Here is a 12,553-nt window from a genome sequence, read left to right on the forward strand (position 1 = left end):
TCCCGCGGGAGAATAATTGTCGCACACCTGGGCACACAAGATGGGTGGAGCACTGTGTATTTAAGATCATGGTTGTAAGAACTGTTCTTAAAGACCTTTTGACGTAGGTCTGGAGAGACCGAAACACTTGGATGATCAGTAAGTCGTGATAATGGAGCAGTGTGCAGAATATTCTTTTTTCAAGACTGAAGAAACACATTAAAGTAAAAATATTAGTCGTACTGGATTAATTAAAAATCTTAAAGTAATCCGTCTGAGAGACGTATTTGGCAACAGGGGCGCCGCCAGGGATTTTGGGCCCCATGAAAAAATATCACATTGGGCCCCCTACCCAAAGGTAAATAAAGAAAATATATATTTTTTATTTTTTTGGGAGGCCCCCTGTCAGTCATGGGCCCTTAGAATCGTCCTAACTTTTCCCCCCTTTACGGCGCCCCTGTTTGGCAAAATCAGGTTTTGCTTAAAGTGTAACCGCCCCGCCCTTATACTTTACCAATTACTGTTACTTTGAGTTTGAGAGGGAAAGTTCAACAGTTCACGGTTACTGTTTAACCCAGATCAAACACTAGCCACAGAAAACACAAACCCAACACAAAGTACTGTGAACTGTGAAAATTGTACTTTGCTGTTTGTGCATCCATCAAGGATGACCTGCACTGATACTGGCCTGGACTGAGAGGCAAGAATGCAGATCTCTCACAACAGCCAGCGGCTATTCAATAACTTCACGGCTCATTTGTTCTTCATAAAAAGGAAAGACATGGACACTTCCAAACGCTTACACTCGTGGTTTATGGAAATTCCTGAGTTTATCCCCGGTACGTTATCCAATCTGGCAGTGGAGTGCGAACAGCAATTCACCCTCCAACATCTTTGAATTATAAATTATAATGCTGTGTTCTGCAAACTCCTCACATCCATCTTTACTTCTGCTTCATGACGGCGTTCCAACTCCCAAACAGTGTACCAGGCGTTACCCACACTCCCTCTGCATACCTCTGAAATACATCTTCTCCCATTTATCTCTGTATCTTTGCTGATGGCTTTTTCAAAGTAATGCTGACAGAATATCTCACCAATAAGCTTGTACCATTCACTACAAATATTATAGAGGGATGATACCACAGCCTGAGTGGAGGAAGACCTGTAATCTTCTAAGATTAACTTTTAACAATCATAAACTTATTTTCCAAATGTACTTTTATCTGTAAAACCAATTTATGAAGAAATAAACCTGCAATTTAATGCAGTTTGGACACTAATCAAGCTGAGGAGCACATAATGTAGCAGTGATTGTGCAACATCTTGTGGTGTGTCTTGTTATTGCACTTTTTCAACAGTACAGATAAAGTGTTTTATTTTTCCTGTAAAGCATTGTGACATTCAACACTTGTGACTAAATGATTAACAATTACAGTTAAAGTTAAAAAACACACACTTTGTGATAAATTATATTATCACAATCAAAAATAAAAATCTGCATAAACAGGACTGAGGTGGTGCTCATCTCCAAAGAAATTAAAAAGTTGTGAAATGTATTCAAATATATATATTTATAATAATAATATATATATCCAATCTATAAAGTATTGGATTGTGTAATTTGGACCCCAACTGATGAACATTAGGACAAACTCATACTTACCTGATGTAAGGGGTGCCATCTTGTGTCCAGATTGGGCTACTGCACTTTTTTTTTTAAAACAGCAGACATGAAAATACTTTTCTTTTTGTGAAGACAAAATACTTTTTTTTTTTTTTAGAATGACTGGGGCCTTTGTTGCATCTCTTTCCCCTTATTTTCGGTCAAATGTCACTAATAAAGGCAGCAAATGAAGAAGAAGAAGAAAACCACTTTTTTTCCTGTAAATCCAAATGATCAAGAAAATGATATAAACAATACGTTAATGTCCAAAAATAACCATGTATCTCCAAATTTAGTGATTTGGAATTTTTCAGCTATACTGGGATTTAATTTATAATACATTTTTAAGGATTAAAGATTTAATTTATGAGGAGTTTGTTTACTGGATGAGATTTTCTCATACTTCTTAAACCAAAAAAAACATTTACAAACCAGTTGGATTATCTGAAAAAAAGAAAACACATTGTCAAAGAGCAGAAAACAGATCTGCTCTTTCTAAAACTTCACAACATCAAGTTTTCGTGACTGTGACGTGTCCAATTTGGACCCGAACCTGATACAAATTGGGGTAAAATCCGGTGGAGCACATGATTTAAAGCGATCTGGTGATGTCTTGTTTTTTGTATAGTTAGTAACTATGGGAGAAAAAAAATACTGTAATAGTGATGCCAGAGACTGACAATCTGTAAAAGTGACGCTGGAAATGTTTTTCCTGTGTGTATTTTATTCAGTGAAGTTTCGACCAAATCAACTGTAAATGCAAAGTGTGACAGTGTCTCATGAGCAGCCGAGGACCGAGTCATTCTGTATGACAGCTGACCTCACGGACCGGCTCCGTCTAAAGGTCAAATCACCTCAGTCAAAGACAGAAGCCCGAGCTGCTGAAGTCCTCCAGGGTGCTTGTGATGTTTGATCCTGACCGCCACAGGAATACAACAACAACAACAAAAAAAAGGATGAGGTTCCAGTTCAGTCCAGTCCGTCTCAAACCATGTCCATCAGTTTGAACTTGCCCTCCTGTTTGAGCGGCACGATGTTGATGAAAGTCTTGTAGAGCACGGCTCCTTGCGGCAGTCTGGGGATGATCCGTGACGACTTCCGGCTGCGTGGCGGTGGGATGAAGACCTCCTTGGTGAACCTGACATAGCCGTCCTCCAGAGCAAAGAGATTCCTGTTGGTTCCCAGCCCCACCTGGAGGAGAGGAGGTGCGAGACGTGAAGGTGTACCCTTCGGTCTGAATCAGGTTCACACTGTTGATGCAGGGTGTGTCTACTCACATGAGCTCCTGGGTGATACCTCATCACCCTCTGCGTCGCAAGGATGTTCCCGGCATGGACGAAGTTCCCTGGAGAACAGATGGGAAGAGACGATGAGATCAACATCACAGACTGTAAATAAAGATGGACGTCGCCTCTGTAACGTCACCCATAGGTTTCTGAAGAGCAGTTTTGAAGCTCAAAGTGAGCTGCTTCACCGTCACCATCTTGGCAGTGTCTGACTCCGCCCCTGGTCATGTTGTTGGTTCATGAATCAGCCCTGGAGGTTGTTAACACTGTTTCACACACTTTAAGCAGAAATTAATTAAACTTTACATGAATTATTCTTTTATATTTTCACTGATTTCCATTCCGTTCAGCATGGAATGGAAAATCAATATATAAATGACTAAATGAATCAATTAATATTATTGCCACAAGTCTAGTTGACATTACATAGAGTGCCACCAGGATGCAAATGATCAGAGTGCATGAATTCATCAGAATCATTCAGCTTCTACAGCTCCCAGCTGCATTTAATGAAAGTTTTATTCCATTTCTAATAACTGAGTTGACGAGGAAGTTAATCTGAAAAACTTCTGCTGAGTTGAAATAATATGATGAACTTCTCTCGCTGGGAATAAGGTGGTTTTACTGTTCCAAACCATGAATTTCTCATTACAGAGATGTGTCTCCTGTGACCCTGTTTTATATGCATGTGCATCAGCTCTTCTATTAATATTGTGACATTATCCATAACCAAAGTTAGAGGGCGGAGAGAAACACTATGCCTACACCAACGCCTCAAAGAGAAGACAAATAACAGGGCACTGAGACGCTGTCACTTTGAACAAAGTAGGAATTACCATCCTGTTTCTTGAAGCCGTATCTCCGACCGGGGTCTTTTTTCCCAACGTTCTTGCAGCTGCCACCGGACTTCTTCGACGCAAACCTCACAGAGTCCAGCAGAAAGGACTGACCGGGCGCCAGCAGACCTGAACCCAGCAGCACGAAGAAGTTCATGTGAAATCACAGAAACATCCAGTTGACTCAAACATACTGTAAACAATGACATCACACCAAACTCCATTAAAATGGGATAATAAAAATGTTCATAATGTTTTTCCCCTGCAACAACAAACAGGATTAATTAGCAGCGGTGTGTATTTGACAGCAATTATCGGAATCTCAGTGTGGTCAAGTGCAATATCCAAATCAGAGGAGCCGCAGTTTTCTTGATAAAGGTGAATGTGTCACAACAGACCATAGTGTTGTGCTGATAGAGAGATGCTCCAGCTTCTAAATCATATTCTCCAGGCGTAAAGGAACATGATTGTTTGGTTCAAGCCCCAACAACACAATCACATCATCATCATTTTTATTCATTTTATTTCAGTGAAAATGAAATTCAAAGAATTTCCAACTGAAATCGTGACTCATATCACAATATCTGCCACAATGTAAAATAAACATATATATTTTTTCCATATCATTCAGCCCTAGATTGAACTGAAGAGTAATTCAGACGAAATCCCTCCATAACACTGTTGACTAGAGCAGAACCCTGTCTGTCATAATTTACTTAATCTGTAAAATGAGTCCCAGAAATAGGGGATGGTAGAAACCATAAAAAGATCAGATGTTCTTTTCCTCTGGAGAAATATTGTGATGCACATGCAGTCCAATGTGAAACTCCGTGTTTAATATCAGACATACAGCATTAGTCATGCTCATATTTGCTGGTCAACCATCTCTATGCTTGAATGTGCACAGTGACACCTAATGGCTGGTCGTGATATTACAAGCACTCAGATTTGGAAAGGACCGATCTTGATATTGAAATTGAATAGGATAAAATGCTGGAGGCTGCAGGCTTTAGGGTGATGCCGTAGCTCAGCTTAATACTTTTTGTTGTGAGATCCACGAACTGTTCGCCTTATTTTGGCGTGTTAAGACAGAAACTCGACACGTTAACACGCATTTTAACGTCGCGTAAACACAAAATGCCTGAGACGTTATTTACGCAATGACGTCAAATATGGTGAGAAGCAATAAAACTATTTCGCACAATTTGTAAATTCATCAACAGCGTGTAAAGTACTAAGATGAACACTTCATACCTGCTCGAGGCTTCAGCATCAAGGACACCAGCGCCGCCATCTTGAACGATAGTACTGACGTCAAACTCCGCGCGACACATCCGGTTGTATTTGCTGCGTTCAAATTCCCCAAGAAAGATGGTAGACCGAACCACTTTACTGAAAATACGGTGTGAATATCTTCAGAAGTTACATCTAGGTAATCTTAATCAGGGGCGGAGCCAGACATTGTAAACATTCGGCGATTTTTTCCCCCCATTCACAGCAGCTACATGCTGTTTACTGTATCAAGCCATTTGAACATCATTTGGGAAAAACATGAAAGTTGCCCAGGAAAAAAATCATGCTAAACCTGCATCATATTTTGAATCTAATTGTTCTCTGTCTCCATCATTCTGAAACCACAACACAACAGATTTTGACAATGACTAATTTTCACCCCTGTCCCATAAAAAGAGGCAAAGATTGTCTGATGTGACTATTTTGAATTTACACGACATAGGTGGGAAATGAATTTGCGTGAATCCGGTGTCCCATTTACGTGAATGCAACACAACTTTGCAACCCGGGTAAAATCAAATGTGCCTTCATGTAACACAGCAACAGGTTGGCTAAAACTCCCCGCGGTGTTCGTCCGTCGAAATAAATAAATACCAACTACAACTACATGCTAATGCTAGTAGCTAATACTTACTTAAGCTAACCTCCTTCTTACCTGAACGTCTGTACGCAAGATTTCAAAGTGAGTGAAACTATTTCCAGCTAATCTAACGTCTGCTGTGTATCTTTGTATGTGACGGTTCCTGTTCAGTGTTAGTTAATAGTTTGGTTTCTCTGTCGTCGGGTAGATGGAGCTCGGTCTGCAGCTTCGTACTGTGTGTGTTTCACCCATTTGTTTTTAAGGGAACGTTAATGCTGTAACAGACTCAATTAAAAAAAGTTGATTATTTATTATCAGTAAGCTTCAGTAGAGTTCGGCAGAGCTAAGCGTGCACTAATTATACCAACCACAATTTCTCTGAATAACCTGCTGCTTGGTGGATTATCTCCACGCCGAATTTACCATAACACCTGTACTATGTTATTGCTGCAGGTTATGATATGTTAGGTAATGTGTATACTGGCTGACACACTAATAAATGTCAGATTGGCAGATTTCTGGCTGATGCCTGGTGTGTTTTTTGCCGCCAAAAGAAAAAGGCAGTTTTGATTCTTGCAAGTTGATGATCCTGTGATAATTCTTGTCTCATGTCTCATATACAGTAACCTTGGCTTCACATGAACATGGGCAGCTACAGTGACTCCACCAGCGACCTAGACGAGGAGTTGCCTGTGTTTGACTTCCTGAGCCAAACCTCAAAGCGACTCGCAGAGAAACCAGACTTGGTCGACCTGGATGATTCTGATGCAGAAGACGCAGCCGTCTCCTCCTCGGTGAAGGGTACTGCAGGCACATGTACGGGAAGGACTGATGTAATGATGATCAGCAGCGATTCTGATGACGGTGCACCGTATGTCCCTCTGGCGCAGAGACTCAAACAGAGACGAGACAATGTGATTAGCGCCTCCTCCGCCATCACTAATGGGAAAGATGCTGCGCAGCATTCGCCATCCAATCTGGCCGGTTTACAGCCCTCCTGCCAGAATGGGATTCCAGAGTCAGAGCCCCCGCTCAGCTTCCATCGGATGAGGACAGTGAGCCATGGGGCCTCAGTTGGCCCAGAGGAGGGGGCGGCTCTCCCTCAGCGATGGCTGCCTCCACAGCCTTTCTCCAGTGTAGAGAGCAGTGACACTTTCCCTGCCAAGAGGAAACCTGCCAAGCGGACGGTGGAGGAGATCCAGGCCTCCAGGGAAGAGGCTCTGAGGAGAAGACAGGCCAGGGAGCGACAGCAGAGGGACAAGGAGGTGCTCAGGCTGGAACAAGAGAGACAGAAAGCAGAGAGGAAAGCTCTGGCAGAGGCTGCCAAGGCCCTGAGGCCAGAGGAGTGTATCAAACACATGGTGGTGGCTGTAGACCCAGGTAAAGGAAAATATTTAATAACACTTGGCAACGTGCACAAGTGGATAACAACATGCGAGTCTCTAGATTTATTGGAGATAATTTTAGACTTCAAATAAAGCAAGTGTGTGTATTATCTTCATGCTTTGAAGGCATCATTTAAGCTATGAAATGGGTTTATCCTGGACATTATTGTGGTAACTGTGTTTGTGTTTGCAGCTCTCTTACAGCTGGAAGGAGGCGGGACTCTGCTGGCGTCGGTGCAGGCTCTGGGCTGCAGCTGTGCAATAGAGAAACAACCACTTCCACGCAGTGTCAGCTGGATGAGGAGGGCTCCCTGTGCACAGGTGATAACACACACACACACACACACACACACACACACACACACACAAACACTTGTGCTGGTCCTTGAGTGTGTGACGCTGGACCCATATTCACACACTAGCAGCTGAAAACGAGTCTCGAATTGTTATAGTTATGGTTATTCATGTTCGCCTTGTTGTGTGTGTTAATTTACTGAGAGCTTGTGACACTTGAACGACTCTGAAAGAGCTGTAGTGATAAATGTAGAAGGATGAAATGCCTCAACACGAGCAGTTAGAGGAGCAGGTTTGTGACAGGGCTGCTCGATTATGGCAAAAATCATAATCACGATTATTTTGGCTCACCTTTAGAGCCTCACATGGCCAAACACCCCAACACACTGCTGACCGTCTCCTCCCTCATACAACAAATGGGGCTCTTCCCTTTTCCCTGGCCATCCCTCGAACCTGCCATAATTTTGATTCATTGAGACAGGCTTGTGGTCAGTGTGTCTGAATACTTTTTTATTATTTATTTTTATGTGTGAAAGGTGCTAAATAAATAAACTTTTACTTACTTACTTACTTACGTGAAATATAACATCCAGTAATGTCACATTTGTTGTAATATCTGTCTGTAATTAATGAAAAAGAGGTTGAGAAAAAGAAGTTGTTTTATAATGATCATTAATTCAATAATAAATAAATAATAGATAAAATATCACTTTTCTTGATAATCATAAAGTGAGTGTGGCTCTCTCTCCTGTTCCCTGTGTCTCAGTCAGATGATGGCGTGTCTGTACCAGAGGCTCATGTTGTGATGCAGATGACGGTCGATGACTTCATCACTTTGATCCACAGCTACATTCAGGTGGGTGGAGCCACAGCTGCTGCTGCTGCTCGTGGTCACACTGTCACTACAACATCAGCAGAGTGACTGACCTGCTGCTTTATAATCACACTTCAATGATCCCAGTGAGGAAATGTGTAGATGTAGATAAAGATATATACTTTATTTTATTTTGTAATAACAATAGAGTGGAGATGAGAACAGAGCAGATGGAGGAATATTGAATGTAACACATGTGGTGGTGGTGGTCTGTCACACACGTCATTTTCTAATTATTTCCAAGTGCTCTTAAAAAAAACAAAAAAAACCGATGTAATTTGGTTGTAATTATAATTATAGGTAAAATAGAGAAAGTGTTCAATTAGAACATGCTATTAAGTGTTATTACAGTTGGATTACATTAGACTGTACAAGTGTTCCCCATTAACTGGAGTGTGTATAAACAGGAAATGTTCTAGGGAATTATTTAGAAGTGATGTATCCGTCACATCATCGAGGATCCGTCAGAGTTACAGTTACTGTCGTTCTACCACAGCAGGAAACACAAAGATCATTCTGCACGAAACAGACTCAGTTTAGAAATTGATCAGTTTAATAAGGACTGATGAAGCCTGATACTGAGCCTTTTGACATTGTGTTAGATATAAAGATTTAAAGCTCCATATTTTCTTCTTCTTCTGTGTTTTATTTGAAGTGTTGATCCATAAGAAGATATATTTGTGGTTTTAAAAACCAAAAACCATCTCAGTGTAGTTTTACATCTCCTCTCTCAGGCTTCTCTCTGGAGCTCTAGTAACAACAGGTCGGTGAGCCAATCAGAAGAGAGGAGGCTCTGAGCCTCTCTTCTGATTGGCTGACTGTTTTCTGAGTGATCCAGTAAAAATATAGCAGATTTCAGGTAAAAACACTCAGAGAAACCAAATCCTGCAAGGTTTGGATGGGGGGTTCAGGGGGGCGGGGCTTGGTGACTGCTTTGTTGTGACATCACAAAGTTCCAGAAGTCCTGACGGCTGGTTTTAAGGCTCAGTTTCTGAATACAGGCTGTGTGCATTTCTCTGTGGACTGAGGCTTTGATACTTTCACAGTATTAATATAGAAGCTAGACCTGATCTATAATCACACTACACATGGACACAGACCTTTACACTGGAGGAGCTTTAAGATTTAAGATGTATATAAAGATTTAATTCTCCCATCCTGCATTTTATACATGTCACAGAGCACGACAGGATGTTGACTGCTCATCTTTTAATTTGTCTCCCATTTGTACAAATCACATGTACAAAATTACAATATATGATAAAAATCAGAGGAAGATTAAAGCCTTTATGTATTTTTTGGCAATAGAAGACAGTCCAGGCTGAAATGTAATCTTGAAATGTGTTTTGTTGACAGCAGGTTTATATATTAATACCTATGACTGTAATCTCCCTCAGGAAGAGAGGCACGACAGGTCAGACTCTGGTCCCACGCTGACGTCCTGGATGCAGCAGCAGCAGAGGCTTCACCCTGGGAAGGTCCTCAGCCTGGTGGTCATCGACATGGAGAAATACTTCAGGTGGAGGGGGGGGGTCTGAGATTAGACCAGTCAGACACTGGGGGCAGCGATAACCTGCAGTCAGCTGGTTTGAATTCCTGTGAAGATGGGAAACGCTGCCCTGAAGGTGGACTGACTGATTGGATGGAGAAGTGTCTCACAGTCTGAATAAGTACAACAGTGTGAAGTAATAGCACTCAATGAAAAACAACACAGAATGGCACTAAGCCGACCTAAACACATCACACATCACTGTCAGCAGAGTCTGGCAGAACTCAGCTGGAAACCGACTGAAGAAAATGTGTGAAGAAGAGAGATGGAGCGAAGACCAGAGGTCCTGAGAGTTAACGACTAAGAGATAATAAACTTCTTTTCCTCAGATCGCAGAAGTCACAAAGCCAGAAGAGGTTTCGAGAGGCCGTCGCCAATGAGGAGCGGGGAGGAGGAAAAGCGAGGAAGAGGAGGAAGAATGGTGGAGCCGAGGCGCTGCCTGAAGTGTCACGAGTTGAAGTAGAAGAGGTGGGGTGGTCGGTGGATGAAGAACTTTCATAATTAGCGGAAGAAAAAGAAAATGAGAGAAGTTTTCTCTGTGATATAGAATACCTTCATTTTTCAATCTTAAATTCCAGTAATTTACCCACGACTAGTGATGTATCCATTAAAACTCCTTAATATATTATAATTCATTTAGTTACATTAATTTAATTTATAACTTCAAAGGATCTTAGTTTTTAAAATAAAGAGAAAATTCAGGCTGTTTGCTAAATTTTAAAGAGTATTTGCTCCCATTAAAAAAACCCTTAAACAGTGAAGAACAACTAATGTATTATAATCTATTATTTTATCCATAATTTGGAATAATTAAGCCCCAGGTCAATTTGCAGTTTAATTGAAGATGGTACAAAATAAGAGATACCTGTAATTTTATTTCTAACAAGAATAACACAGCCACCAGAACACACCTTAAACTGATAACAAATGGATTAGTCAAACATTTCAAATTAATGTGTGAAATGAGCTCTTAATTTGTTAATTAAGGGCTTTTAAAAAGTACGGCGTGTGTTTTCAGAGTAAAAGGATGAATTAAGGATATTTTATTGTTTTATATTGATTCACATTTGTCTTGTCCTATTACCCATCAGGCAGTGGTGCATCTCCAGCTACACACGGGGGTCTCGGTCCGCTTCTTGACGACCTGGAAGGACTTTTCGGATCACATCACCATGACAACCAAAGCGGTTGCAGAGGCGCCTTTCAAGTGAGTGAGCTCAGTTCTTCCCTCTTTACAAAACACTGTCACTCAGATCAAACAATAATGTGTGTGTGTGTGTGTGTGTGTGTGTGTGTGTGTGTGTGTGTGTGTGTGTGTGTGTGTGTTCAGGCGGGAGAGGGAGCAGACGGGCTTCTCCTTCTACCTGGAGAGTGAGTGGGCGGGGGGGCAGCGGGTGGATAAAGCCGGTAAGGGTCTGCTGCAGGTGTGGAAGAGACAGATCCAGCAGTTCAACAGAGTCAGTCCAGACATGGCGTCGGCCATCCTGGCAGCGTACCCGTCCCCTCAGCTGCTCAGGAAGGTAACGTCACCTCTGACACGTTAACCATACCTGACTCCCCCTCCGTCGTTAACGATACGTAACAAACGCTCCTCGTCAAGATGGTGGTCGGGACTTTTCTTCCCTTTTTACATTCCTTGCTTTTTCTGTTGATTGTATGATTTTTTTTAATTAATCATCTCTGCATTCAGAAGCACGACACGGTGTTGGGGCCAAATTCAGGGGAAAAAAGAAATATGAAATTATGAGAATAAAGTCAAAATATTTCAAGAATAAAATCGTAATATTAGGAGAATATTGTAAAATGTGTAAAATAGATTCAGTTTCTTCACAGTCTTTTCAATGTCCTGATGATGATGATGATGATGAGCCATAAGATGAAGAATCTCCTTATTAGTGAAACCTCTGCTAAAGTAGAACGTCACAGGATGCTCCACGTTATTCATTTCAAAGCTTCTGATGTTTGATGTTAAAATTACAACTGTATTCTCTAAATTTCAGATTTTTTTTCCTCTATGTGGCCTTAATACTTAAACTTATAAATACATCCCTATAGTTAACACATATTTATCACCTGGTATCTGGTATGAGATCAGGGTGTTAAGTGCAGCACAAGACAAATGACTCCTTCATGGAGCTTTAAAGATCAAAACAACAGAGACACATCTGCAAATTAATTAGAAAAGTTATTTTCTTTTTTCCTCTGTCTGCAGGCGTACAGTCTGTGCAAGTCCGACCATGAGAAGACCTCGCTGCTGTCTGACCTCCTGATCCGCAGAGGAGAGGGCGTGACCTCCACCACTCGCCGGGTCGGTCCAGAACTTTCCAAACGCCTCTTCCTCCTGATGAACGCCTGCGATCCTGAGCAGACGCTGGACTCCACCGTCTAAACTGAGAAACGGTCAGTTATTGATTGTTTCTGATCTATGATCTTTGACGTGGCAGTTCGTGTTCACAACATTGAATTCAATGATATGTTCCTGGGATTCTGTTTTTAAAATGTTTTTATATATTAAAGTTTTATTAAAACATAATTTTCGATCCGCCCATCACTTATCCAGGCACCAACCTCTGACGCTGAAACATTAAGCCGACACTGAAGTGACAAAACCTGCAGTTCCTCCAATGACCACTAGACTCTGGCTCCAACAGTGAGTCAATCCCCATAGACTCCCATGTTAAATTGTTTTTACAACTTTACAGCAGATATAAACATGTATGGGAGTTAGGGGCGGAGTCAGACACTGCCAAGATGGCGACGGCTTAGCAGCTCGCTCTGAGCTTCAGAAACCTGTGGGTGATGTCACAGAGG

The 12,553-nt window shown here is 41.5% G+C and overlaps 2 protein-coding genes across 4 annotated transcripts; one reads left to right on the top strand and one right to left on the bottom strand.

Annotated features, from left to right (window-relative positions):
* Window positions 1-1,340: 1,340 nt before the first annotated feature.
* mrpl27 (mitochondrial ribosomal protein L27) lies at window positions 1,341-5,074 on the bottom strand. The gene is made up of 4 exons (XM_022743122.1): window positions 5,022-5,074; window positions 3,768-3,896; window positions 2,923-2,990; window positions 1,341-2,836 (listed from the first exon to the last, which is right to left on the bottom strand). The coding sequence occupies exons 1-4, from the start codon at window positions 5,059-5,061 to the stop codon at window positions 2,630-2,632; spliced, it is 444 nt and encodes a 147-aa protein (XP_022598843.1). The 5' UTR covers window positions 5,062-5,074; the 3' UTR covers window positions 1,341-2,629.
* A 506-nt stretch (window positions 5,075-5,580) lies between these two features.
* eme1 (essential meiotic structure-specific endonuclease 1) lies at window positions 5,581-12,348 on the top strand. Of its 3 annotated transcripts, XM_022743302.1 has the most exons (10): window positions 5,581-5,742; window positions 6,264-7,020; window positions 7,219-7,346; window positions 8,086-8,175; window positions 9,591-9,712; window positions 10,072-10,210; window positions 10,834-10,949; window positions 11,073-11,262; window positions 11,955-12,142; window positions 12,303-12,348. In XM_022743302.1, the coding sequence occupies exons 2-9, from the start codon at window positions 6,279-6,281 to the stop codon at window positions 12,129-12,131; spliced, it is 1,704 nt and encodes a 567-aa protein (XP_022599023.1). In that variant the 5' UTR covers window positions 5,581-5,742; window positions 6,264-6,278; the 3' UTR covers window positions 12,132-12,142; window positions 12,303-12,348. The 3 variants fall into 3 exon arrangements, with proteins under 3 accessions (XP_022599023.1, XP_022599022.1, XP_022599024.1); XM_022743301.1 differs by lacking the exon at window positions 12,303-12,348 and having other exon boundaries at window positions 11,955-12,219; XM_022743303.1 differs by lacking the exons at window positions 11,073-11,262; window positions 12,303-12,348 and having other exon boundaries at window positions 11,955-12,099.
* The last annotated feature ends 205 nt before the right edge of the window (window positions 12,349-12,553 follow it).

This window comes from Seriola dumerili, unplaced genomic scaffold (genome assembly GCF_002260705.1).
Source record: "Seriola dumerili isolate Sdu_G_001 unplaced genomic scaffold, Sdu_1.0 BDQW01000068.1, whole genome shotgun sequence".
Classification (NCBI taxonomy): domain Eukaryota; kingdom Metazoa; phylum Chordata; class Actinopteri; order Carangiformes; family Carangidae; genus Seriola; species Seriola dumerili.